At 37.6% G+C, this 27,378-nt stretch overlaps 1 protein-coding gene across 1 annotated transcript; it reads left to right on the top strand.

Moving 5' to 3' along the window:
* The first annotated feature begins 233 nt into the window (after positions 1-233).
* On the top strand, positions 234-27,378 carry LOC132156227 (early endosome antigen 1-like). Its single transcript, XM_059565135.1, has 29 exons — positions 234-381; positions 4,083-4,157; positions 5,034-5,146; positions 5,344-5,398; positions 5,535-5,606; positions 5,699-5,732; positions 6,064-6,168; positions 6,332-6,453; positions 6,588-6,743; positions 12,904-13,020; positions 14,965-15,303; positions 16,155-16,304; positions 16,653-16,772; positions 17,149-17,352; positions 17,444-17,644; positions 18,733-18,846; positions 18,963-19,118; positions 19,415-19,554; positions 19,779-20,109; positions 20,234-20,335; positions 20,448-20,642; positions 21,052-21,234; positions 21,304-21,489; positions 21,779-21,910; positions 23,592-23,777; positions 23,873-24,111; positions 24,192-24,312; positions 24,436-24,534; positions 26,534-27,378. The coding sequence occupies exons 1-29, from the start codon at positions 358-360 to the stop codon at positions 26,654-26,656; spliced, it is 4,194 nt and encodes a 1,397-aa protein (XP_059421118.1). The 5' UTR covers positions 234-357; the 3' UTR covers positions 26,657-27,378.

Genomic DNA, 27,378 nt, shown 5'->3' with positions numbered 1-27,378 from the left:
TTTTTAAAAATCCCGATTGGGGAAAAAAATGGAATCAAGTCCACTAAAAATTGGGCGGTCACTGTTCCCGCTCCATTCCGACAAGTCCCGCCTTTGACCTAATATCTGTTTCCAATGATTGGCGGACGCTCCTTACAGACAGCCAACAATTGGCCATTTTAGAAGCAGTTCATACAAGCGGTCCAATCATAGCAAACATTGATTAGGTGAAGGGCGGGATTTAGCGGAAAACGGGTGGGATTGTACAGAAGCAGCAGTGTGTCTGCAGGTGTCAACAACAAAATATTAAAACACACTCGTTTGTACAAAACTTTTAACATTTTATTTTTCATAGTTCTAGCCAGAGAAAGGACCATAATGCTAAGACGAATATTACAGATGGTGAGTGAAATACACAGACACTCGTTCAGTTGTTTGTGAGTTGTTGTACGTTAGCTCGTCGGGCCTGACATTGAATGATGGCCTTGTGCAAGATTGAGTAATAATGGCTTTTCGCTTCTGGTTTCTTGAGGACAGTCTCAAATCGTGAGGGCAGAAGATCTGTTTTCTTCTTGGGGAATATTAAATATCCTTATAATATAATTCTGCGTAAATGTTGACATGCAGACTGATCTGTTAGCCTGTTAGCGGGCTACATAGCTTTGCTCAATTAACGTTACTTATTAATAAGTCGTTTTATCACTAACGCCAAGCAACGACAATGTTTCGGCTTTGTTAGTTTTGTTCAAAAGATGTGTCCTGTTGAATTAGCCGTTGTAAATGGATTTTGCAGTGATCTGTGACTCACACTAGATTAGTTCATTAACTGAAATGTCTGATCTGTCGGGATCCTATTGCTGTAGTCATACAGCAGGTGACAGCACAGAAATCTTAATGATCGTCAGTTTTCATGTTAAGTCGAGTTATGTTCATTCAGCATTTCACTGGATCATTGAATGCTTTTCTTCTTCAGTCATGTAACATGGGCTAAAGGATCTATCATAGGTTTTTGGTGTAGCACCAGGCACGTTTTTTGTAATCTACCATGGCAATATAACTGTTGTTGTTGTTGTTTTTTGACATGCAACATGATACAGTTAATTAAATTTTTTAATGTCTTGGCATGTGCTGTGGTGTGTATACTTCAAAACACACACACACACACACACACACATACATATATATATATATATATGTATGATACATATATATATATATATATGTATGTGTGTGTGTGTGTGTGTGTATGTATATACATATATACATATACATATATATATACAGTGTTGGGAAGGTTACTTTGGAAATGTAATAGGTTACAGATTACAAGTTACCCTGTTTAAAATGTAATAGTAGTGTAACTTTTTCAATTACTTTATTAAAGTAATGTAACTAATTACTTTTGAGTACTTTTTGATTACTTTTCTAAATTTGTGAAAATTAAAGAATAATAAAAGCATATACATCAACTTAAATACAGTTATCTAATAAGCATGTGACATATTCTGTGTAATAAAATCCTAAACATTGGTGTTTTTTTGAAACTGCTGTCTCTGTGTATGATGATAGTTTTCTCAAAATAAGTAAAATGCACATGAAGTGACACAGAACAGTTCTAGAAATTATGTTTATGTGCTCGTGTACTCCTATATTGAGGCGGCAGAGGTTGAAAACACTGCAAGCTTCAGTAGGCCTATGTGTAGTAAATGAAACCATGTCTTTGCCATTAATTTACAGGAGGGGCGGACTGGGGAAAAAAATCAGACTGGAAAATTCAAACTCATACAAACAAATTCATGGACAAAACTATTTTTTGTATGGACCTGACATAAAAAAGGTTTAAATCTTTAATTTGGGGACATGCAAAATAATTAAAAGTTCTCTCTTGAACTGCACCTTCACTTCCATTTTTCTCTTCAGTCTCTTTATTTTGCCCTGTTATCCATCTCTCTCATGACTTTAATACTCAAGATTGAACAAAACTATACTTTACAATACAATACTCTACTACAATATCTTTATAGAAAAATCCTAATACTGTACACGAGTCATGTTTTTCCCTTACAAAAAATTACCATGCTTTTATTAGCCTATATAAAGTTAAAATAACCTTGTTTTTTTTTGCAAATGGATTTGTATTTATTTTTAAATAAATACATTTGTAAAATAATTTTACATTTTTGGTTATCACAGTTAAACAATAGTAACCATTTTCTCTGGATTTATAGTTAAATATTAAAATGTTAATTTTCGTAAGGGTTGTGTTGTTGTCTGTCGTAGCTCCTCGTAGAATTTTTTTTCAGCTAAATTACTACTGTAACATTACAACAGATAATAATGATGTCCTTTATATAGTATTTTGAGTGATGACTGATGAGCAACGTGCTGCTGCTTGATTAAATAAATTAAAAAACAAAGACAAAAAAGCATCTTACAGATGAAACTGACCTGAAACCCTGAACAGGAGCTCTCTCTCTCTCTCTCTCTCTCTCTCTCTCTCTCTCTCTCTCTCTCTCTCTCTCTCTCTCTCTCTCTCTCTCAAGAAATCAGTTAAATCTGTATGTGGATGTGTGTAAATATTCAAATGTAATCCCCTTTGTAATCGTAAAAAAATTCATAAGTAACTGTAATTTAATTACTCATTTTTTCTTAGTAACTGTAACTAATTACAGTTACAATAATTTTGTAATTAAATTACGTAACGCCGTTACATGTAACTAGTTACTCCCCAACACTGTATATATATATATATATATATATATAGTTCTTATACTTTGTCTGTTTGATAAAAAAAACAGTAAAAACTAATATTTTAAATACAAATTTAAATAACGGTTCTCTTTTAATATATATTTTTCATATATTTATACAGATATTTTTATATAATTATTGTTGTGATGTCAGAGCTGAATTTTCAGCACCAGTTACTCATCTTCAGTGTCGCATGATCCTTTAGAAATCATTCTAATATTATCATCAGTTATAAAAAGTTGTGCTGCTTTTTTTTATGATTCTTTGATGAATAGAAAATTCAAAAGAAAAGCATTTATTGGAAATATAAATCTTTTGTAACAGTATAAATGCCTTAATGTCTTTAAAAATGTCTAACCCCAAACTTTAGAATGATAGTGTATTTTACTTTTATTTTAACAAAATATATATTTGAAATTTATAATTTATTATGCAATTATTTATACATCTATGATCCCAGTAGCATTTGCGGCACTGCCTTTAAAGTTCATTTATTTTAAATCATAACAAAACAGTATTTGTTCTGTAATAAAGTAAAAAAAAAGAAACTGCATGACAGTAACAAGGATAAAGATCTAAAATGTTACCAAGTATCCTGAAAATAATAAAATGGTGCAAAAAAAAAAGTTCTTAATAGTAGGTAATATTTAATAAAATGATGCAAAATAAAGGATCTTTTTTCCCTTTGGCTTCAAAGTGACATGAATATTTGAATATTCTCATTGAATGAGAATTTGAACACCCTGCTTATTTGGCATACTGATTTTCGCATAGGGAAGGTGGCATATTTTGACAACTTTTTATTATAATAAAATTATTTTGAAAAATTATTTTGAAACAGGCCAATATATTATGTTGTGATGTGTCAAAGTTATTCTCTTTAACAAGTGAAAGGAAAGCTGAGAATGAGATCTAATAGGGATTAAAGAGCAGTTTCCAACCACTGTGACATCTTGTGCTCTGACAGTAGGCACATATGAAATGTCAAGGGTGTATCAATGTTAGAGCACAGTATTGTTTGACATCATACTGTTCTAGCTTGCCAAGATCAAGGGAAACGTTAAACGCCCGTCCAGTATAACCGTTTCAGCATGATGCATGTCCTCGTATGAATGACAGCCATGCCGAGAACATCCTAAGAAGCCAACAAAGCGATCTTGGCCTTTACACCTTGTGAATGACATGCAGTGAGCAGGCCAAACCAGCACTCAGTCTTGATCCTTGCCCAGAGACATAATCAGCTGTGCCAGACCTGAATAGTGTGACATAATGAGATTAATTTTCTCACAGATGACATCTGACTCAAATCCTTCCTTTCTCTTCTTCCTCTGTCCAAATCTTTCTGGAAATAGACTCCAGGGAAAGGAGGCTCCCAGAGCTCGGAGTCTGAGCAGCCATCTGCTGATATGAATAATGAGTCCTCCGAGGTAAGCCGAATTAAATTTACGACCCTAACATATTAGTGTCTAAGTGCCTCATTGCTTTAAAGTCTTTTTCTTTCATTTGCTAAAGTGATATATTGAGTGTTGTATTCAAGCCTGTTTTAGGAAAAAAAAAAATCAGTCAGAAATTAAAGTTCTGTCATCATTTACTCACTCAAATTTTATTCTAAAACTAGATTTTATTTCAAAATGAGAAGTTTATCAAAATATTCATGCTGCTCTTTTTTCATACAATGGAAGTGAATGGTGACCAGATGCCATCAAGCTTTAGAAATGACAAAAAAATAAAAAATAAATCACCATTAAAATTAGTCCCTATTAGCCAAGTCTTATGACATAACATTATGGCTTTATGTGAGGAATTTCTTTATTTTCACATAAGGAACATCAACATTTTTCATACATGGTTTTTCATAACTTGATGCCAAGTGTTATTGGTCGTCATATGTTTTGTAACCAACCACAACATTTACCCCCAAATTTTAATTCTGTCATTATTTACTCACTCTCATGTTTTCCCAAATTAAGAAATTTAAATGAAACCTCAGAGGTTTCTGCCCCTCCAGTGAAAGCTTTGGTTGCCTGAACCTTCAATGGAGAGAGAGAGACACATTCTGTGAGAATGGCTCTTTAATATGGAAAAGAGTAGCATGAACGTCTCCTTTTGTGTTCGATGGAAGAAATAAAAAAAGTCATATGGAATGGTATGGAATTAAATCAGGGTGAATAAAAGATGAAAGAATATTTTTGGATGAACTCTCCCTTTAACTCTCCTTTCAGTAACTGATGTTAAGCTGCATGTTCTTTGCTGTTTCGTATCTTCGCCTGGTTTCAGTGTGTCGTTAATTTGTTTGTCCACAGGGCTTCATTTGTCCCCAGTGTATGAAGTCACATAACTCTGCTGAGGAGCTCTTCAAACATTATGAGGTGTTCCATGAGCCAGGAGACCAGCCGTCCCCCTTCAGCCCTGGCAGGTGGGCTTCTGTAATAATAAACCCTACTTGCTTCCTTTCCTGTCAGAGAAACTCAGTCTCTCAACCATATAATCCAGCCAGGATTTTATTTAATCTTAAAGCGAACTATACGAAGACTTCAACATTACAGAAAAAGTCATATTGTTAGTCATTAATATGAAACATGTATAATAAAGGCTTTTGGTTTTCATGTTAAGGGAGGATCTAACCCTTCTTCGACAGGAGGTCCAAGATTTACAGGCTTCTCTGAAGGTATTATGCCTTCTACTCTTAGCCTTCTTATCGTATCGGCCTTAGTGTGCATGAAATGTGCATTACTCAGTAATGTTATTCCACTGGATATGTGCATTGGGTTTCAAATTGCTGATGTGCGATTGTGTTTTTTCAGGAGGAACGCTGGTTTTCTGAGGAATTGAAAAAAGAATTAGACAAAGTACAAGGACATCTAGCAACTAACAAAGTAAATCCACACTTTTTAATGGTGTCTGTTGTCTACTGAAGGAATGTTTGCTGTGTACTCTAATTGAATTGCTGGATGTGTATCGATTTTAGGGCTCACAGAGTGATGGTACTAGTGAAGAATCAGGTTAGTTGAGTAGTGTTGATTTTTTTTTATTCTTTAAAGGAATGCACTGGGTTCAATACAAGTTTTGGCTCTACAAATAGCTCTGTGGCATTACATTGATTGTCATTAGTACAGGATATTTAAAGGTATACTATATATACTGTAACAGCATTTTCATTTAATTAAAAATGAAGGGTTATATCAAAATTATTTTCAGTGCAAATGCTGTCAACAGAGTTAATCTTGTATTGAATCCTGAACATACTTTTAAATGTTTTTTTTTTTTTTTTTTTTTTTTTTAAGTATAATGGTTTATTTTGTGAAGTTGCAGTCAGTGTTCCTTTCTCCTCAGAGCTTGAGATGAGGCTCAACAAATCTGAGACCGAGAAGTTCAACATCAAACAGATGAAAGACTTGTTTGAACAGAAAGCTGCCCTGCTCGCAACGGAGATAGTTGGTAAGTTTTACGGGAAAGTTCCTGCCATTTAATATTTATGTGATCTTTAGAATGTTAAAATGTTTGTTTCTATATTTCTGATCATTTTAAAAAAAAGTGTCAGCTTAAGGCCAGTCGAAAATGAAATAAAATAAAATAATAAAATATGCCTTTCATATCCTAGACATCAAATCTCGTTATGATGAGGAGAAAAGCATGCGAGAAGCATTGGAGCAGAGGCTGGCCAATCTAAACCAAGATTTGCAAAAAGAGAAACAGGAGAAGGAGAAATTGGCGGCAGAACTGGTAATGTCACATTTATTGTCTCATGGTAATTAATGAGTTTGCATCGTCTCAGCTGCTGCTGCCCACACCTCATCAACCTCTTAACTCATCAGTCTCTCCTGGCTTAATCCTGTCCGTCTTTGGCTCTCCTCCAGCTCCAGAGGCCTGGAGTGGAAGACGTGGAGGTGTTGAAGAAAGAGCTGGTGCAGGTGCAGACGCTCATGGATAACATGACCCGTGAGAGGGAGGAGGAGTCTGAGCACCTCAAGAGCCAATACGAACAGCTGCAGGCCAGCTTCACTACCTCAGAGGTGAGCTCAAACCTGCTGTGACCTCGTCTGCGCTGTATAACTGACGTGAGGACAGAGGTACCATGATGTTTTACAAACAGTCAAACTCTGCTGTGTGCCAGAATCAATAGCTCATGAAGTCAGAGATAATGAAAGGGCATTTTGAGACCGCGACAAGCAACTGACCTTTGAATGGGTGTGCCAGTGACGTCACTTTGCCCATTGAAGTGAACCGAGATCACGAATGACTGCCGATTGCTGGTTTAATTTACCCCAAAACTATAAAGGCATTAAAACTCTCAAACTATTTCATACTGTCAGCTCCAAACATAATGTTGTGTCCGAATGTGTTAAACATCTCAGGGTCACACTGACAGATTCCTGAGGTTAACTGTTAACCCACCGGCAGGCCCTCCCACCTCCGAGTGTTTCCTGTAAACATGCCTGTAATCGCCTGCACTTCTGACCTACAAATCGCTTTTCATTATATAAGGTTTCAGAAGCAGAATATTTCTGGTCCATAGATCATTACAAACAGGTCACTTGAGTGCACTTTTTTTCTGATATTTTGGTTTGACGTTTTGTAATTCAAAGGCTGCCATCTAGTGACTGTATAAGAAGATGTTAAAGGGTTAGTTCACCCAGATAGCAAATTTATGTAATTAATAACTTACCCTGATGTTGTTTCAAACCCGTAAAACCTCCGTTTATCTTTGGAACACAGTTTAAGATATTTTAGATTTAGTCCGAGAGCTCTCAGTCCCTCCATTGAAGCTGTGTGTACGGTATACGGTAGGCTTGTTGCGATAGTCGGTGTTACCGGTGATACACGGTGTTTAACCCACCTACCGGTCATAGCACTTGACCACCGGCACCGTCCCCATTGTGTTGAAGTTTTAGCCTATAGCGATAAAGCAGTTAATTCAGTTAGTGACTACGTGCCTTCGTAATTTAGCGTAAGCGGAACGAGCGCCGCAGTAAAGCAGCAGGTGTCCGATTTCATTTATCATTTGAGGAGAGTGAGGCGAGCTAACTGGCAAAGGATGGCGGAAGATCTGGTTTCAAAGCGAACTGTTGCAATTTAAAATGAAGGTTTTTCATTTATTGTTTCTCATTTAGCCTATTTATAATTTTTTTTGTACGGTGTATGCAGTTAATAGGCCTACCTCTTTTTTTTTAAACAGCTTAACGTGAGTTTAATTTTTATATTAGTTTTTTTTTTGCACTTAAGTGTCCAGTGATTATTCGGGTAGGCTACCTTATTTAACGAAGTTTTTGATGTTCGTTCGTTTCATATTCGATGGTTGTGCGGTGTTTTTTTTTTTTTGCTGAAAAAGGCAGGCACTTTATTTAACGAATATTTATAATTATTTAACGAGTCTTGTTTGATACTTGCACGATGTGTGCAGTGGTTCGTTTTGTTAATAAATGCACTTTAAAGGTGTTTCATAAGTGCTTTTGTTTAGTTTTTGCATGGTGTGTTAAGTTATTATTCATTTTGCAATAAAGATGTGTGTAATACAAGCGAGTGTCTTATTGTTTTGTGTATTTTTATTAAGAATAAAATAAATTAACCCATGATTAATTCAAACAAATGCTACTGAATTGCCGCTAATTAAAGTGAAAGTAAATTGAGACGTGTGCACGTCTGCACGACCGCATTTTCGGCCTCCCGAAATCCCCGACACGCAACCCCGGTGACACCGGGATTACCGGTTTTTTTGCACGTCGATTAACCGGTGGAAAAAATCCGTCACCGCAACATCCCTAGTATACGGTCCATGTCCAGAAAGGTAAGAAAAACATCATCAAAGTAGTCCATGTGACATCAGAGGGTCGGTTAGAATTTTTTGAAGCATCGAAAATACATTTTGGTCCAAAAATAGCAAAAACAATGACTTTATTCAACATTGTCTTCTCTTCCGTGTCTGTTGTGAGAGAGAGTTCAAAACAAAGCAGCTGGATATCCGGTTCGCGAACGAATCATTCAGTTCACCAAATCGGACTGAACCGTTTTAAACGGTTCGCATCTCTAATATGCATTAATCCACAAATGACTTAAGCTGTTAACTTTTTTTTAATGTGGCTGACACTCCCTCTGAGTTCAAACAAACCAATATCCCGGAGTAATGCATGCACTCAAACAGTACACTGACTGAACTGCTGTGAAGAGAGAACTGAAGATGAACGCCGAGCCAGATAGCGAACAATAGACTGACTCGTTTATGAGTGAAGAACCGGTTGCATCGGTTTTCGGATCACCAGTAGTTCTTTCGGACAGTTCGATTCAATAAACCGGTTGAAGAAAACGGTTCACCGGTTCTTTTGCGCTCGACGTATAATGGCGTCATTTGCGATGATTGCCCTTGATTCAAGCCTTCGGTTTACCCGCGCTCATAACACTAGCACAGAATCAATCACCAAAAGAATCAGTTCAGTTCAGACGCCCTGTGTGTCGGTCTGCTTTACGCTGAATCACACATGCGCAGTATCATCAGCTCCTCGGTTCACGAATTGGATGCGTCTGACAGAAACGGTTCTTGACTCGTGAATGAGTCAATGTTTTGTTTATTATCTGGCTCGGCGTTCATCTTCAGTTCTCTCTTCACAGCAGTTCAGTCAGTGTACTGTTTGAGTAAATGAATTACTCCGAGATATTGGTTTGTTTGAACTCCGAGGGAGTGTCAGCCACATTAAAAAAGTTAACAGCTTAAGTCATTTGTGGATTAATGCGTATTAGAGATGCGAACCGTTTAAAACCATTCAGTTCGATTTGGTGAACTGAATGATTCGTTCGCGAACCGGATATCCAGACTGCTTTGATTTGAACTCTCTCTCACAACAGACATGGAAGAGAAGACAATGCTGAATAAAGTCGTCGTTTTTGCTATTTTTGGACCAAAATGTATTTTCGATGCTTCAAAAAATTTTAACCGACCCTCTGATGTCACATGGACTACTTTGATGATGTTTTTCTTACCTTTCTGGACATGGACCGTATACCGTACACACAGCTTCAATGGAGGGACTGAGAGCTCTCGGACTAAATCTAAAATATCTTAAACTGTGTTCCAAAGATAAACGGAGGTCTTACGGGTTTGAAACAACATGAGGGTAAGTTATTAATTACATAAATTTGCTATCTGGGTGAACTAACCCTTTAAGGTTGCTGATATCATTCTTTGCAATATGCCTCCATAAATGTATTAAGTTATAGTGCCTGTGTTTTAGACCCTAGAGAGCTGTCTAGTAAAGCGATTAGGGCTGCAACTAACGATTATTTTGATAATCGATTAATCTGTCGATTATTTTTACGATTAATCGGTTTATGTACTTATATTTTTGTTTTGCCCCCCCCCCCCAAGTAACTTATTATTAAAGAGTCTTTATCATTCAACAGACTTTTTAGAGATTTTAACCATTTTTCACTGTCATTTCCTCATCAAAAACATACCTGGAGTTGTGTTTTATTATGTGCTAGTAATCCTTTGTCGAACTCTTCTGCAATCAAAACACTGACCCATACGTACTCTAGCAAATTTCACAAGGAGATTTCAAATAATGTTTTTACCATGGCAGTCCTTAGGGCTCCTGAAGTAGTTTAACATCCCGAACAAAGCTTATTAAGTAATCTTTCAGAACATATTTTCACTAAGAATAAGAATAAAACAGAATAAAATTGCAGTACATTGCATTTTATTATTATTTTTTTTCCTGTAAACACACAACTTATACCTGGGAAACAGCTTCATAGCTTATGCTGTGAAATTGTAAACAGTCATTCGAATAAAGTGCCAATGGCATGAAACCTGAATGGAACTCACATTTTAAAGTAAAATCCATCATAAAAAATTTATTGAAAAAATATGAAAAAAATGGACAAAAAAAACTTGCTGTGTGAAAAAGAGCAGTGAATACTTAGGGAAAAAAAGTGCATTTCAAATAAATTTAAACATTTACTTCTCTCATTCAGTCATAATTAGGCTGCAAGACTGAATTATGAACTGGTAAACGAAAAACTGATCACAGAACATGTTTGTAAAGCTTTAAATGTTAACTGTTAAAAAGCAATGTTATCAGCTTTTACGACTAAACATCTAAACATTTGCAAACAACATTGTACTGGAGAATCTGAACATATAAAAGTCAGTTCAGTAGGGCAAAGTTTAGAGGTTACTCTCTTTTTTTTTTTTGAAGGCTCAAAGTAAAGTACTCCCACACTTTGGATGACTTCGTTCGATTAGTTTTATCTTCCGCTTTTTTTTCTTTCTTTCTCGAGCTTACTCCACTGCCGTCTGCCTCCACCATCACGCTGAATGGTGCAGAGAGCTGTTCGGGAAGCACATGACATAAAACGAGGCCAGCTATTGGCTATTCACTACTTCTCCTGCTGTACTGGCTGAGTAAAACCTTCGGTGGCTCATTACTGCCACACTTTGGTCACCGCAGATTTAAAATAAGCATGAAATGAGCCACTTATGGCAAATAAGTTATTTAGCAACTAATCGATGACTAAATTAGTTGACAACTATTTTAATAATAGATTTTAATCGATTAAATCGATTAGTTGTTTCAGCTCTAAAAGCAATAATATGTTCAGTTGTTCCTCACATGAATCACACACAAAGTGTGAGAACTTCATTTTGAACTGATGTATTCTTTCCATACTCTTTAAAACGTGATAAAACAGTTACACAACTGTTCAAAAGTCACTTCTACCAAGGTTGCATTAATTTGATCAAAAATACAGTAAATCGGTAATCTTGGGAAACATCATTACAGTTTAATATAAGTGTTTTAATAGATTTTAAAATGTAATTTATTCCTGTGATTGTGAAACTTATTTTTTTTTAGCAGCCACTACTATAGAAATGATCCTGATGTGCTGATTTAGTGATCAGGAAACATTTCTTATTATTATCAATGTTGAAACACTTGAAAATGGTGCCTAAAGGGATATTCCACCCCAAAATGAAAATTGTGTCATTAATCTCTTACCCCCATGCCGTTCCGAACCCGTAAAAGCTTTAAGATATTTTAAATGAAAACTGGGACTGCCCCATTGACTGCCAAGTAAATAAGTGTCAAGGTCCATAACAGGTATGAAAGTCGTCGTCAGAATACTCCATTGCTTCATAACATTACAGTTGAACCACTGATGGCAGATGGACTATTCTGATGACATCTTTCATACTTTTCTGGACCTTGACAGTGTAACTTACTTGGCAGTCTATGGGACAGTCACAAGCCTCCCGGTTTTCATCCAAAATATCTTACATTTTGTTTCCGAAATAGAACAAAGCTTTATGGGTTTGGAATGACATGGGGATAAGTGATTAATGACTAAATGTTAATTTTGGGGTGGAGTAACCCTTTAACTTTTTTTTTTAACTGTGATACACTTTTTTAGAAAAGCTTTTATTTCAAAGAAATATTTCATAACAATGCTGAAATCTTTGCTATGACTTTCAATCAATTTAATGTGTCCTGACCGAATAAAAGAACAAATTAAAAGAAACAAAAAAATCTTAATGTCCCCAGACTTGTGTATATGTTATATTTATCATCAGAAGCATGGCTTAAACACCTTCTAGGTAGCTAGCGCGCCAGAGTTTGAAACATATTCTACATAGGCTATAGTCTACATAGTGTTTTGCCCCAAATTCCTTGTCATAACCATTAGACTCAGTGTATTGGCTCCTCTGCCTCTGTACTGTGTGTCCTGTCTCACCTCACTGGTCTGTGTTTGTGTGTCCTTCTCCCTTGTTCACCTTTCACTTAACTCTGAACCTGCTTTTCTTGCTCTTGGAGATTCATAAACTAGAGGTAACAATTTTTTCTTTTGAATGCCTCTGTGTCATGTTTTTCATTATTTATTTTTTTAGAAAATGTAAGTTATTATGCAACACTGAAGAAGCCTGTCTTAATGTTTATGCTCTTCATGTCATCAGTTTTTGAATTTTTACCCACATTCTCCACCATAATATAATGTTCTTTTCATTTTCATCTAATGACAAAACGCATTATACAATGAAATTATTTTTTTCTCGCTCTCTTGTTTTGCCATGTGCAAAAATATCAGACTTTAGCCAGAGTAGATGGCATATTTAAATTGAAGCGGGCATAAATGACACTAGACTTGTTTGCTTTGGCGATTTCACATTTGCATGCTTGTTTATAGACAACGATTGGTCAGTTGAAGGCAGAACTGGAGAAGGGTCCTCAGGAGGCAGCGGTCTACACCCAGCAGATCCACCAATTACAGAGCAGCATGAACAACTTCCAGCAGCAGACCCAGGTAACACTCAGATACATAAACATTTGGAGATATGTTGTGGCTAGAGTTACTAGACCACCCTAAGCAACAAGGCATGTGCTGTATGCTCACAGCAAATCCAGCAGTATATTTTAATGGCCTACTTTACAGCTTCACAGAACACACGCCAGTGCTGACTATGTTGAGACCCACTTCCAAATATAAGTTTACTGTACCGCCGTTTACAAGCGTCACCAGCTGGCTTTCAGCAAATGGCCCAAAACATTTCATAGGAAGCTTCTTGGGCTGCTGGCCCCATGTGTTCATTCTAAAGTCGCCCCATAGACCTGTCAGCACACCATGTGTTTTGATTGGCCATTAAAGAGTGTTGACACACCTCACAGATGATGTGTAATTAAAGCAGCATGGGTTGATTCGTCTCGTGCCTGTTGTGGAGGTCAGAGCGATATATGGCCACAGGTAAAGACCCACAGCTCTCTAGTCCATGTTTCAGTTTGTCAAGACAGGATTAAGAGATCAGACTCCAAAGGTGGGCTGGCTTCTGAAAAATGTGGATTAAGGTACTGATGGGAAGTGAAATAGTGGCGATTAAGGGGTCATTAATAGAACCATCCCTGTGAAGTGTCCTGCAGGATAAATATAAATAATAATTTCAAGTTCAAAAGGAAGATGCATTCAAGGGCAGGAATAAGCAAGAGCGCAAACTTAAACTTGACAGTGATGAATTTTTTAAAGTGACCAATTTGTTTTATTGGTAAAACTTCAAAATAAAGTTTAATTTAACATTAGTTAATGCATTGTGTATCAGGAATGAAAAGTGAATGATTATTACAGAATATTATTTATTTTGTACTTTATATATTATTTATGTAATATAAAATCTAGGTCAGTGGTTCCCAACCTTTTTCAACTCGTGGCCCACACAACCAAACACATACTGACCCCGCTATTGTTGGGTTAATAACTTAGTACTTTAAGTAGTTTTTGTTAATTATACAAAATGATGTTATTATGTTATGACTCAGACATTTTTTCATATATGAACAATATTATTATTTCTTTTAATACTTATTGGCAATATCATCGCGACCCACTAGGGGGCCACGGCCCACAGGTTGAAAACCACTGATCTAGGTTAATGTTAATATATAAAAATGTTAAATCCTATAAATATGCTATTGTTCATTGTTAATTGAGGTTATTTCATAATAGATTAACTAAGTAATAATTATATGCAACCAAAAATGTTTCTGATTCTAGATTTCTGAATCTAGATTAATGTTTTTTTACAAATGTTGTAAAATTGTAATTCATTAATAGTTTATTAATTTTATTTATTTTCTCTTTCTCTATATAAATATATTAATATACAAGCAGGCATTGTTAATATTAAATTATATAACATTATTTATTTTTAATAATTAAGACATTTTGCAGTCCTCTTGGAAGTTTCAAAGACTGCAAGTAGGTTCTGGTTGAGAACCACTGCTCTAAAGTACTGGAGGCAGGGGCCTCGAAAAACGAAAGTCATACAGGTTAGCAGGTTAGCTTCAGTTAATGTTGACATTTTCAGTTTTGGGTGAACTATCCCTTTAAGACTCTTTCGTACACTTGAAGGACCAAATAAAAGGGGCAAATACAAGAAGACACTGTTAACAGCATCTTATCTACTTTGTCATTTTAATAGCTGTCACTGACCAAGGTCATAATACAGTTGCCCAGCCCTGCCCTCATAAAACTCTGCTCTCATAAGAGAGATCCCTGAGCTATCCCAGATATTTGTTAGCTTGCCACAACACTGTTATTTGGCATCTTATTGGAAGTTGGTACTCTGTACAGAATGCAAAGGCTTGTCTGAAAAATCTATTATTATGAATTGTCATAAAAAGACAATACATATTGTATAATCATCATCATAAAAAAACTGAATGGCAATAAACATCTAATCATTCTGTCACTTCTTAGCTTTTGACAGAAAAGTTATCTCGTAAGGAGAAGGAGAGTCAGGAGCTTGAAGAGCATCTGGGTCAGGAGCAGGCTTCTAAGAAGAGTCTTCAGGCTAGTCTGCACCAGAAAGACCTGGAGCTCCAGGAGAGCCAAGCCAGGGTGTCATCAGGAGAGGCAGCTCTGAGTCGGGCCCAGGCTGAATTAACCGAACGCGGGGAGGAGGCGGCACGACTCAGGCGGGAACTCGGCGAGCTGGAGAAGGACCACCAGGATTTGAAGGCAGAGAGGAAACAACTTCAACAGCAGAGAGATGATAAAGAAAACCAGGGCCTGCAGCAGCAAAGTGAGATCAGCCAGGTCAGTAAAAAAAATGCACAATACTATAACAACCATCCATCCAGAATTAGAATCAATTCCATCCATTCCATCCATCCATCCATCTTTTAGTTCAGAATTAAATCCAGCCACCCATTAGGTCAGAATCTTAATTCATCCGTTTAGAATCAGAATCAAATCTAAAAATCCAAAACATCTTTTAATTCAGAATCAAATCTATCCATCCATTTATCCATGCAAATCTATCTTTTTGTATTTACAATAATAATCAAATTCATCCAGACTGTTCGAACTCTCCTAAGTGCGTCCTTCTGAGCTCGTTCCCAACCAGGTGCGTGAGGCATCGTCGCCTTCTTTTTGGTTTATGGTGGATCGCAGACTTTTAATACCAAGTGAGGTCGGCCGGGATGTGCATACCAAGGAACTTAAAGCTCTGTCAGATGCTGAACCTCCTCCTTGTAGGTTGTCTCATTATTGTCTGTTATTAGTCCTACTATGGTGGTTTCATCAGAAAACTTGACAATGGTGTTGGAAGAATGGATGGGGGAGCGGATGTGTGAAGAACGACTAGAGGAGGGGGCTGAGGACACACCCCTGTGGTGTGCCAGTGTTCGGGATGAGAGTGGATGATGTGTGACCTCCCATTCTAACACTCTGGGGTCTGTTGCTTAGAAAGTCCAGTATCTACGTGCACAGCGAGCTGCCTAGTCTCAGATTTGTGAGGGAACCAGTTTGTGAGGGAAGACCGTTAAAGGCTGGGCTGAAATCCATAAACCGCATTCTTACATAAGTGTGCTGATCCAGGTGTGTAAGTTCTGTGTGAAGATTTGTACTTGTATTGTAAAAAGCGATCATATCTCCATCCTCTCTAGTTGCATGCAAAGCTGCTGGAAACTGAGCGCCAGTTGGGGGAGCTGCAAGGCCGGCTGAAAGAGCAGAGACAGCTATCTGGAGAGAAACTCAAAGATCGGGAGCAGCAGGTGGCAGACTTGCAGCTTAAACTGTCCCGCTTGGAGGAACAGGTAAAGGCAAAAAATGGCTGATTGTTACGTATATCACAATACTGTACATACAAGATGGAAGACTTGGACCACATGACTGCAGTAAAGCACACTGAGAGTAATTACTGCATTTTAATTGGTCTTGGTTTTGCATGTAAGCATGCATTATCAAAGTATTATTATCATGGTGGGCTTGAGTGTGTTGTTTTCACTTTTAACAACTGCACTTGTCTCTCTCTCTCTCTCTCTCTCTCTCTCTCTCTCTCTCTCTCTCTCTCTCTCTCTCTCTCTCTCTCTTCTCTCTTCTCTCTCTCTCTGTGTGTGTGTGTGTGTGTGTGACTGTACGTATCTGTGATTATGTGCACGTAGTTAAAGGAGAGCTCTACCAAGTCTACTGACCTGCAGCTTCAGTTGGACAAATCCAAACAGCAGCACCAAGAGATACAAACACTTCAACAGAGCACCAATGGCAAACTTAGAGAAGCACAGGTAAACATAACTGTAGCATCTCATTAAGCGTTCCAACAGTGGAGTTTTTTCTAGAAAAAGCAATATTTGCTTTACTGTTCAGGAAAATAAATGTACCTTTTTAGACTGTATTTATTTAAAAAAATACAGTACACAAGTAATATTGAGAAGTATGCTTACAGTTTAAAGTACATTACATTAAATTAAAGTATTCCTGTCATGCTAAATCTGTAATTTCAGCAGCCATTACTGCAGTCTTCAGTGTGACACGATCTTTCAGAAATCATGCTAATATGCTGCTTTGGTTTTCAAGAATCATTTCACCATTTTTAGTAGTGCTGCTTAATATTTTGTGGAATATGTGACTTATACATGTTCCTTTGACGTTCTCTTGCAGAACGACTTGGAGCAGGTGTTGCGTCAGATCGGGGACAAGGACCAGAAGATCCAGAATCTTGAAGCTCTGCTGCAGAAGAGCAAGGACAGCGTGAGCCAGCTGGAAGCAGAGAGAGAGGATCTGTGTGCTAAGATCCAGGCCGGTCAAGGAGAGGCAGCTGTGCTGAACCAACTAAAAGAGAAAAATCACTCACTACAGGGACAGGTGCTGGACACTGGACTAGTATGACTACACACTCCCACTCTTTGAACAGGGAGGAAGCTCACTCTAGTTTTTCACCTATGTGTTAATTCAGATTGCGCAGCTTACCGACAAGCTCAAAAACCAGTCAGAGAGCCACAAACAGGCTCAGGACAACCTTCATGAGCAGGTGCAGGAGCAGAAGACCCATCTGCGTTCAGCACAAGACCGCTGCCAGAGCCTAGAGACCACCATCTCTGAGCTTACCACACAGCTCACAGAGAGCAAAGAAAAGATTGCCCAGCTAGACACTCAGGTACTTGTGTTGTGTTTGTTCATTATTCTTTAAAATAACAATTAATGCAAACATGAAAATTATGCCTATTTCTGACCATTTGTTGTTGTTTACTAAAACAAAAATGATTTAGCTTAGTTTTCATTAATTGCAGGGCTCAAAGTTATCTGGCACCGTGCCGGTTCTCCGGTGTGCGATGTTTGTCTCCGGAAAAAAAAAGTTGTCCATTTAAAAACACGTGTTGATATAACGTTCGAGTTCATGAGTTCGTCTACCAATATATGAGAGGAACACAGCTTTCACTCTCAACCAAACTAACACTACTAGCCAATCATAGGTTTTTGCTCTTATAAACAGGAGATGCCAATTAGCTGATGATTGGAAAAGAAGCCTGGGTCTCGAGCGCGACGCATTGAAAAAGCTGTGAGGCACAATGGTCAAAGATTTCCATCTAGCATCGTATTGACATGATATATTGCCAGAAGGAATTTACCGTTTAAATAAACATTGTTGAATCACATGAAACATCACCAGGCCGTTGGCGCCCTCTGCAGGTATTTGTTATAATATTGGCATATTAAATTGTGTATTTAACAGTGTTGTTCAATAAAACCATGTACTTGGTTTTGATACGTTATTTGAGTCCAATTATTATTGCCTCATCATTACTTTATATATAAATAAAGTCACATTTAAAGCGTGTTTATCCACTGTCCACTGGCTAATGGCAGATACGTTACTAATTAGTTTCAAGGAAAATAATTATCTTTTTTGTTTGCCAAATATGTATGTCCGCCCCCGCAAGCCCCAGAAAAAATGACAAAAACACAAAACTATTTACTAAAACTTTAACAAAAATAAAATTATAATGCAAAATGAAGAATCAAAATACTATTTATGAATGTAATAAATACTATAATAGTGTAAATTTAATAATAAATACTAGTGTCTGTCTAATTTCTTCACCCCATCTCATTGTAAACCAATTTTCTGTGAACCATTCCTTTAATGCAAAGTGACATTTACATAGCTTGTAAATTTAATGATCACCAAATTAAGTATTAAAACAAATACTATTAAAGTTTATATATTACTTTTTTGTGTTTAAGCTAAAAGCCAAGACTGAGATGCTGTTGTCTGCTGAAGCAGCTAAAAATGCTCAGAGAGCTGACTTGGAGAACCACCTAGAGACTGCCCAGCATGCATTGCAAGATAAGCAACAAGTATGTACCATTGCTTTGACGAAATTTGAACCTAGTGTATTTATATCAGTCAAATGCTAGAGTGTGTCATTTTGTTGGAGGTTCATAGATTTAGTTTTTGTTGCGTGTCTCTGCAGGAGTTGAGTAAATTGCTGACTCAGCTGGAGGAGCAGGGCCGCAGGCTGCAGGAGAAGCAGGAGCACTGCTCTCAGCTGGAGACCAGTCTGAAGGACAGCAGAGACAATCTGCTTACCGCAGAGCAGAGGATAGAGACTCTAGAGACCCAAAACAAGGTCGGCGTCACTGCAGCACATTTCTGCTTTGCTTTGTCATCTTGACTTCATTTAAAAAATGTTACAGGTCTGTTGTGTTATGTTAGAGATATCAAATGAGAAGAAAGCATTCTTGATTTATTTCTTTGCTTTTTGTTATTGACTTTTTGCTTACTATGAATTACTTGGAAAATGTGCAATGTTTACTTGATTGAGAAATGCTTGAAAGCCACACACCATTGTTATATCAGAATCTTTTAATATGAATTGTATTACAAGGAAATGTCTGTGATGTAATGTGTTTTTGTCTAATATAGAAAGCCGAGGTAGAGTTAACTGAAATCCGCTCTGGAAGGGAACAGGCTCAGAAAGAGCAGCAGATGCTGAAGAAGCAGATCAGTGAGCAGGAGATGAAGACGAAGGAGCTGAACCGTCTTTTAGACTCTGAGAAACAAGGGTAGATACTTCATATGGAAAACATTTCATTTTAAAATATTTTAAAATAGAAAAGCATTCTTAAAAATGTAAATATTTCAAGATATTATTTTACTGTATCTTTGATCAAGTAAGTTTATCTTTGGTGAGCATGAGACAATAAAAATTATCGACTCCACACTTCTGATCTAATATGTATAGATCACAGTTGCGACATGAGGATTTTCCCTTTCCTTTCTGTCTCAGAGCTGCCACACAGCACGAGGAGCTGAAGAAGAAAACATCAGCCCTCTCTGAAACAAAACAACAGCTGCAGAAAGCAGAGCAGGAGAGTGGAACCCTGCAGGCGAGCCTGGGTAAACTGTCTCAGGAGGGTCAGAAGCGGCAAGCAGAGCTGGACAAGAAAGTCCAGGGTCTGAGCGCAGATCTTAAGACAGCTCAGGAGGAGAAGGAAGCTCTGACTAAAGAAATGGCAACGGTGAAAGAGGCTCTGAGCAAAGCTTCGAAAGCTCTCAAAGAGAGCCAGACTAAATTAGAGGCAGAGAAGAAGAGCAGCAAGGCCACTATGGAGGAGAAGGTGAGGATTTTGGCCTCAAAAAGGGTTTGAACAGTTGTTTATGTTTCAAAAGAAAGTCAATTTCTTTACTTTCATGCAAACATTTTCACAGAAATTTAAATATCAACCTTTCTATAATTTGTAGGAGAAGTTTTATCAGAAAGCACAGCAAGAGCTTCAGAAAAACACAGAGACCGCTTCTAAAGAGCTCAGCCATGTCAAAGGTCAACTTGAGAAATCAATAGAGGTAAGTATAACTCCATTTTTTTCTTTTTTTTCAAAGAAGCATTTATTTCGAACTTTATGTAAAAACATGTTAGAGCAGTCCTGATTTTTTGCAATTATGTTGAATCTTTTAGGCAGGAAAGGGCCTTCAATCTCAGCTGACCGCACTGAACACTCAACTGAAACAGTCTCAAGATACACTGAAAGAGAAGGAAAACAGTGTACAGCAGCTACAGGCAGAGCTGAAGAACACACAGGGGTCCTTCAGCCAGGAAGTGAAAAAAATGAAGGCACAAGTTTGCGAGCTGCAGACTTCCCTCACTAAAAAGGCACATAGAGTTTCCTTACTCAATTATGTGTCATAAAATCCACATAAATTCTTATATTCTCTCATTTCCTGTTCTTAAATGGAGAGTTCATCCACAAATGAATGTTCTGTAATTATTTACTCTCCCTCATGTCGTTCCAAATCTGTATACCTGATTCTGTGGAACATTAAGATATTTTTAAGAATATTGATAACCTAACAATTTTGGTTCTTTGATGCTTGGACTTTTTTTTTTTTTTGGTTACCTGCTTTCTTCAAAATATCTTCTTTTGTGTTCCGCAGAAGAAGAAGGTCTAACGCATTTGGAAGGAAGATGAGTAAATGATGACAGGATTTCATTTTTGAGTGGACTGCCATGCTTTTAGACATTATGCTGACTTTATCTGTGAATAAACTGAATTGTCTTTCAGACTGAAGAGGAGGCAAAGCTGAAGGAGCAGGTGACGGCATTGTCTAAAGATCTGAACTCTGAGAAGAATCGCTGTGCAGAGCTGCAGAAGACCAGCGACAGCACCAAAGAGAGTCTCGCCGCCCTTCAGTCTGATTACTACGGCAAAGAATCTGAGCTCTCTGCTGTATGCCAGGACCTCAAGGTCTGTCTTATAAAGTATGAGTAATAATTACGTGAAGTTTCTGATTAATAGCTCGTATTTGTCATGTAGGTGTATGAGGAGAAGCTGGTTCTAGCTCAGGAGGAGATGGTGGCCAACAGGAACCAGCTCAGCGCTCACGAAACCCAGATCCAGGAGCTGAAGACAGGCCGCACAACGTTGGAGAAAGACCTCAGCAAGAGAGACGAGAAGATCAAACAGCAGACAGAGGCTCTACAGAAGCTCCAGAAACAACAGGTAACAAAACATGCTGCAGTTTTTTTAGATATAACCATTGTGACCTTAAACAAGCCTTTGAAACACAGATGTTGCTGTGGTGTGAAGGTTACGGAAGCAAATGCCACCAGCCGCGATCGTGTGGCTGTAAATAAAGCATCTGTTCCATACCTTCTGTTGTGACCACGAATTGTTATAACTTTTAATTTGCTTACCAGCACAAACATGGAGAATATTATCTCATTGTTTTGTTATTTCAGAATATTTTGGAAATGTGGAGTTGTTCAGCTGACTGTGTCTTTTGTTTCAGGAAGAAACCGAGGAGCATCTGAAGAAGGAGAAGGCTCAATACGAGGAGCTCAAAGAGTGCCAGAGCGCTCTGGAGAAGGACAAAAACAAACTGACTACTGATCTTAAAGCTCTGGCTGAGAAGAATGAGAAGGTCAGACTGATCACCTCTGACCCCAAATCACTTTTATGAATCATATGCACTATATGTGTTCCAGTAGCTCAAGTGGTAGAGCATTGCGCGATTATGTAATCGCCTGATTTAATGCATAATCAGTCAAAGGCCGCATATTTATGCGGGGGTCGCATTTTTCTCAAATACGCCGCACTTTCACCGCATAAATAGCAGATTTCAGTAAGCAAAATATGCGGGAGTAGCATGATTTCATAATCCCTGTATTTTTGTTGCAAAAAAGTCACACATATCTTAGCATAAAGTTTTAAAATGTTGCGTTTAAGTAAATCGCCATTATTTCCAAATGGGAACCTTATGAAGTGAGGTAATTACGCGGTGAAACCAGGGTGAAGCACGCAAATCATTCTCATTTGCCAACAAAAATGCCAAGTGCAAAAGACCACGCAATGTAGTTATCCCGGTGTGTTACATGACAGAGGAGGGTCAAATTATTTTGAGAGAGGGATGAGGAGGATGAGGATGGCGAATGATAGGCCAGTGTTAGAGGCTACGCAGTTAGTCTTCATTTTCACAGTGGACTGTTGTAGTTTCATTCAGAAGTTGATGCACCTCTACAGTTGTAAGATTGCACTTTTTTGTTATAGAACAGTAGCAAAACCTTACAATTGTAAGTATATTAGTAGTATGTAAAATAATTTATGTTGCAGTAAGAGATTGCACTTTGCAATTCCTGTAAAACCGGAAACGCACATTTTTAAAAATATTTTATTCATTTTTACAGAAGTTGTTGAATATTCCTTTTTTTAAAGCTAGAGAACTTGTTTGACTCAATGTTTTGTAAGTTTAAGCCAGGTGTTATTTAATGTCTGAAATAAAACCGAATGAGAACTTAAATATTATGTGATTTAGTATGCTTGCTTATCATAGGAAGTCATAAGAAATGACTCTTTACAGTAAGGTAGTAGCCTAGTGAGAACAGGGTGTTGGGGGAATCACATTTTTTTCATCAAACCGCAGTTTTTGCAAGTTCCCGCAATTTCAACGCATAAAATTGCAAAAATATCCCGCATATTCCACCGTCTGCTAAATGCATAAATTGAAATTTATTGAATTTATTTATTTATATGTTGTTTCACTGTAAAGTATGTACTATTATTGTTACACTAATTTCCACAAAATGTTAGTACATTGAATGAATCCTATCAGTGTCCTAAAAAAAAAAAAAAAAAAAAAAAAGTCAGTTCAGGGACCCCCATGATGAGACTTATTATTAATACGTAATAATGTCCATCCTAAGTACTGATTTAATTTCACTAACCTATTTGTGTATTTTTTAGGTTACTCAAAGAAGTAGTTATGACAAAAGAATAATTTTTATAATGACATCATGTTACTGAAATATTTAGCTTTTCAGGCTCCATTAATTTGATTTAAAAAAAAACAGTAAAAACGTTAATTCTGTGAAATAGTATTACAATTTAAAATATTATTTTTAAATATATTGAAAATATGCAAATGTATTATGTTTATTCCTGTGATGTGGAAACAGAATTTTGAATGATGAAGTCAGAATGATGACTTTTGGATTCCCATGAATTGTGAAGCATAGTTTGATGATCTGGGCTTATATCCAAAGCGTAACAGGTTCACATCACAACTATGTTTATAACTGGCAGAATTGTTTGTATATCTCTCACAGGAGCTGAAGGAGCTCCAGGCAGCGAAGCAACTGTTGATCCAACAGAAGGTGGAGCTGCAGGGGAAGGTGGAGGCAGCTCAAGCATCTCTGGAGCAGGAACAGAGAGAGCATCAGAAGACCAGAGACTCCATCAAACAAAACCAGCAGCAGCTCAAAGCTGAGACGGACAAACTACAGCTGCAACTGGTACTGATGAGATCAACTTTTTTGTTATTGTTATTAATGATTAGCAAGTAACCTCTTTACATTCATACAAAAGTTACATTCTCTTCCTTTCTCAGGCTTCAGAAGTGAAGGCTAAAGAAGAGGTGGAGAAGCAGAGGGATGAGGCGGAGGTGAGGATGTCTATGCAGGTGGCAGCACTGAACGAGAACGTGGCGACGCTGAAGCGGGAGTGGCAGAGCAGCCAGAGGCGGGTGGGCGAGCTGGAGAAACAGACGGATGAGCTGAGAGGGGAGATCGCTGTTTTGGAGGCCACCGTTCAGAACAACCAGGATGAGAGACGCGCACTGCTGGAGAGGTTTGATGGCTCTAGATCATTTTTGGGCCTAAATAAACAGAGAAAAAGTGATGATCGCTTTCAATTTGATCCTTTTCCAGGTGTGTCCAGGGTGAGGGTGAGATCGAGAAGGTTCAGGCTAAGTTGGTGGAGATGCGCAGGAAGCTGGATGACACTACAGCCGCCATGCAGGAGCTTGGCCGGGAGAACCAGTCCTTACAGGTCAAGACTTGACGCAAACACCAGAATAACTGAAATGACTTTCAGTTTTGGTGATGTTTAGCATTTCTAGCCAAGCAAACTTTTAGTTTTTAATCAAATGCGGCTCCTTTTTCCCTTTTCCAGATAAAACAGTCGCAGTCTCTCACAAGAAAGTGGGCGGAAGATCACGAGGCGCAGAACTGTATGGCTTGTGGGAAGGGCTTCTCTGTCACTGTCAGAAAGGTCTGCATCATGCCTACACACATGCTCACATTCTTATTTGATGAGGCAGCCGCTCGAATGGATCAAAGTATAAGATCAATAAAATGTTAATGATTTAAGCTACTGATCCATGTGCCTGCTTTCAGAGGACTGTGTTCACATGACATTGTGCATCAAAGCACATTCCACCTGTAAAATATCTGATATTCTCAGAAAGTCATTGACAATTAGTCATTCTTACATTCACATCATAGTGTCTGTCATATTTATATTGGCCTAAAAAAACAAGGATTCCGAGTGTAACATTTTGAAGTATAATTTATTTATTTTTTAATCTTCATTTGTAGATTATCAATTCTTAAAATTCTTAAAACATTGGTATGGGCACACTACAATTAATACTTCACTATAATAATGCTACTAGTAAAAAAAATAGAAGTTATAATAATAATAATGTTATTATTATTGTTATTATTGTAATGTATTCACACAGATGCCTTACCAGCAGGACAGTTGGCAAACTACAAATAAAGCTCCACATAATAATATTCAGATTATTATTATTATTATTATTATTGTCTTTGAAAAACACCTGATCTGTAGGACAGGAGGGTTAAGAAACACTCTACAAATAATGCTTCACTTACTAAACTAAACTGAACTAAACTAAACTGTAACATAACATATAACATAACAAACATGTAACATAACATAACATATATAACATAACAAACATATAACATAATAATGCCATACAATACAATACGATACAATGATATATAAAAAATAAGGGTTAATGTACATCCAGACGGTTATCTTAGATAAACCCTTACAGGATCTTGTATAACACTGAAGGGGGTTATTCTGTTATAACAACTGGCTGGATGTACATTATCCCATTTATTACAGGTCTACTTGCCACGTCAGTAAATAATAAGACACAAAATATTGATTTGAGTTTAAATATTTGAATGCAAAGCTTCCGTGAACACAGCAGTTGTGAGCAAGCGTAAAGTTCAAACTAGACAGACATTTAAGGGAAACGTCATTTAAGGTGCAGTCAAATCACTTATTACACAACATTTCACCATATAAATAATTAAGACAATAAAAGATTTCTTTTAATTTAAAAGATCTTACCAGTTTGTTAGTTATCTTATAATCCATTACAGCGTACAAAACAATTGTAGCAAAATGGCACCAACTGCGTTTGTATGAAACGAGATAGCGAGTCGGCAATACCAGGATGACAAAATTAAATAATTGAGTTTTAATATTTTATTAGCTAAACAAACGCAAACTTCCACCAAGAAAAAACTGTTCCTAGAGTACAGCACTGACTGCTGTTACCCGGATGAGCCTGTGTTATCAGCTTTCTAACTGCTTATTACACGGCTAAAAATATTTCTTTTTATGTTTAAATTAATGCTGAGGTCTTCCATTGTAACACGCAAGTGTTTTCAGTCACAAGTTGGTGGCAGACAGTCACTGGTAGCGGGGTGACTTGTTAAGCATTTAAGTAATACCAGTCAATATAACTCGTAGTACTACCCATATGAGTGGTGTGTTATTCAATTGGGCAGTGGTTATCTGGGAATAACATACCGCTGGATGGTGCAATTAACCAATCAGAATAAAGTATTCCACAGAGCCATTTTTATTTTATTTGGGTTTTTTTTTCATTATTTGTAGTATGCCTCTGCATTGTGGAAATTAAATTCACATTTTGGTTTTCCATACATAAAAAAACATTGATGGAAACGCATAAGAAGATTTTCCAAAATGTGCATCAAAAGTCACAAAGTTGTTTGAGCCAGAAATATCTGAACCAGAATTTCTCCAAATGAACCAAATGGAAGTGTGAATCAGATCTTTATGATTGAATCTGTGCCATACCCAGGACAAACAATCCCAGCCTCTAACTTTGTCACATCCATTCCTTTCTATCTATCAGTATGACATTGACTTAACTTAACCACCTGACCTGAATCATGACCCCTGTGTTTCTCTATTCCCCCAGCACCACTGTCGACACTGCGGCAACATCTTTTGTGCTGAGTGCTCTGCCCGCAACGCCCTGACACCCTCCTCCAAAAAGCCTGTCCGAGTGTGTGACAATTGCTATGATGAGCTCCAGGTCTGATTGCCCTCCCTCCCAAACCCATCCCCTGCAGCCCTCTGTGCCCTGCTCACCCTGACCTCTCCCCAGAAAACACGAGCAACCAGGAGAGGCCAGCCGAGGGCTGATGCAGAAGCTGCAGGGGCCACTGAGGAACAGCGTGTCATGGTGGTCACTTAATGCTGCCAATCAGCTAGAGGTTACACTAAAAAAACGGCTAGAACGGCTGTCCTCATCTGTCCAGTGCCTTTGCCACTCATGGGGCCACTTTCAGACCCAGAGGATTTAAAAGGGAGGGACCGCTTAAGCAGATGTATAATTTGTAATATAAAAATCAGTTCCTTATGAAAGTTTTTTGCTTAAGTACAGCAGCTTTGGCACTCAGGATTGAGTTTTACATTGATGTCGTAATATAAAAGTCTTTAATGTAACATTAAGAAAAGGTGGGTGGGAAGGAATCGGAGTAGAACCAAAGCTGTTCGCAGGGTCCTTATTTGATATCATATTTGTAAGTAAATGTACAGACAAAAGAGGCACATGTGAATAATTCAGATATAACTGTCACTCTGTGGAGACTGTATCATTTGTCATTCAGTGTGGGCATGTTAACAAGGTATACGGATGTAACGTACATACTTGCTTTGCTGCTCTTATGTCTGTTGAAATGAAACACTTGATGTTTGTTTTGCATTTATAATCTCACCAGTAGAACTTGGTGAATTATTTTAAAGATTTACACACACGAA

Source organism: Carassius carassius, chromosome 13 (assembly GCF_963082965.1).
Source record: "Carassius carassius chromosome 13, fCarCar2.1, whole genome shotgun sequence".
NCBI lineage: Eukaryota > Metazoa > Chordata > Actinopteri > Cypriniformes > Cyprinidae > Carassius > Carassius carassius.
Note: the sequence above shows the minus strand (reverse complement) of the source record. Positions and strands in the feature narration are given on the sequence as shown.

Excerpts from the sequence above, each read along its gene's own strand:
- LOC132156227 (XM_059565135.1), top strand. The coding sequence starts at position 358 with ATGCTAAGACGAATATTACAGATG. Across the intron at positions 5,147-5,343 it reads TCCCCCTTCAGCCCTGGCAG|GGAGGATCTAACCCTTCTTC; the intron begins GTGGGCTTCTGT and ends TTTCATGTTAAG. Across the intron at positions 21,490-21,778 it reads AGAAGCTCCAGAAACAACAG|GAAGAAACCGAGGAGCATCT; the intron begins GTAACAAAACAT and ends CTTTTGTTTCAG.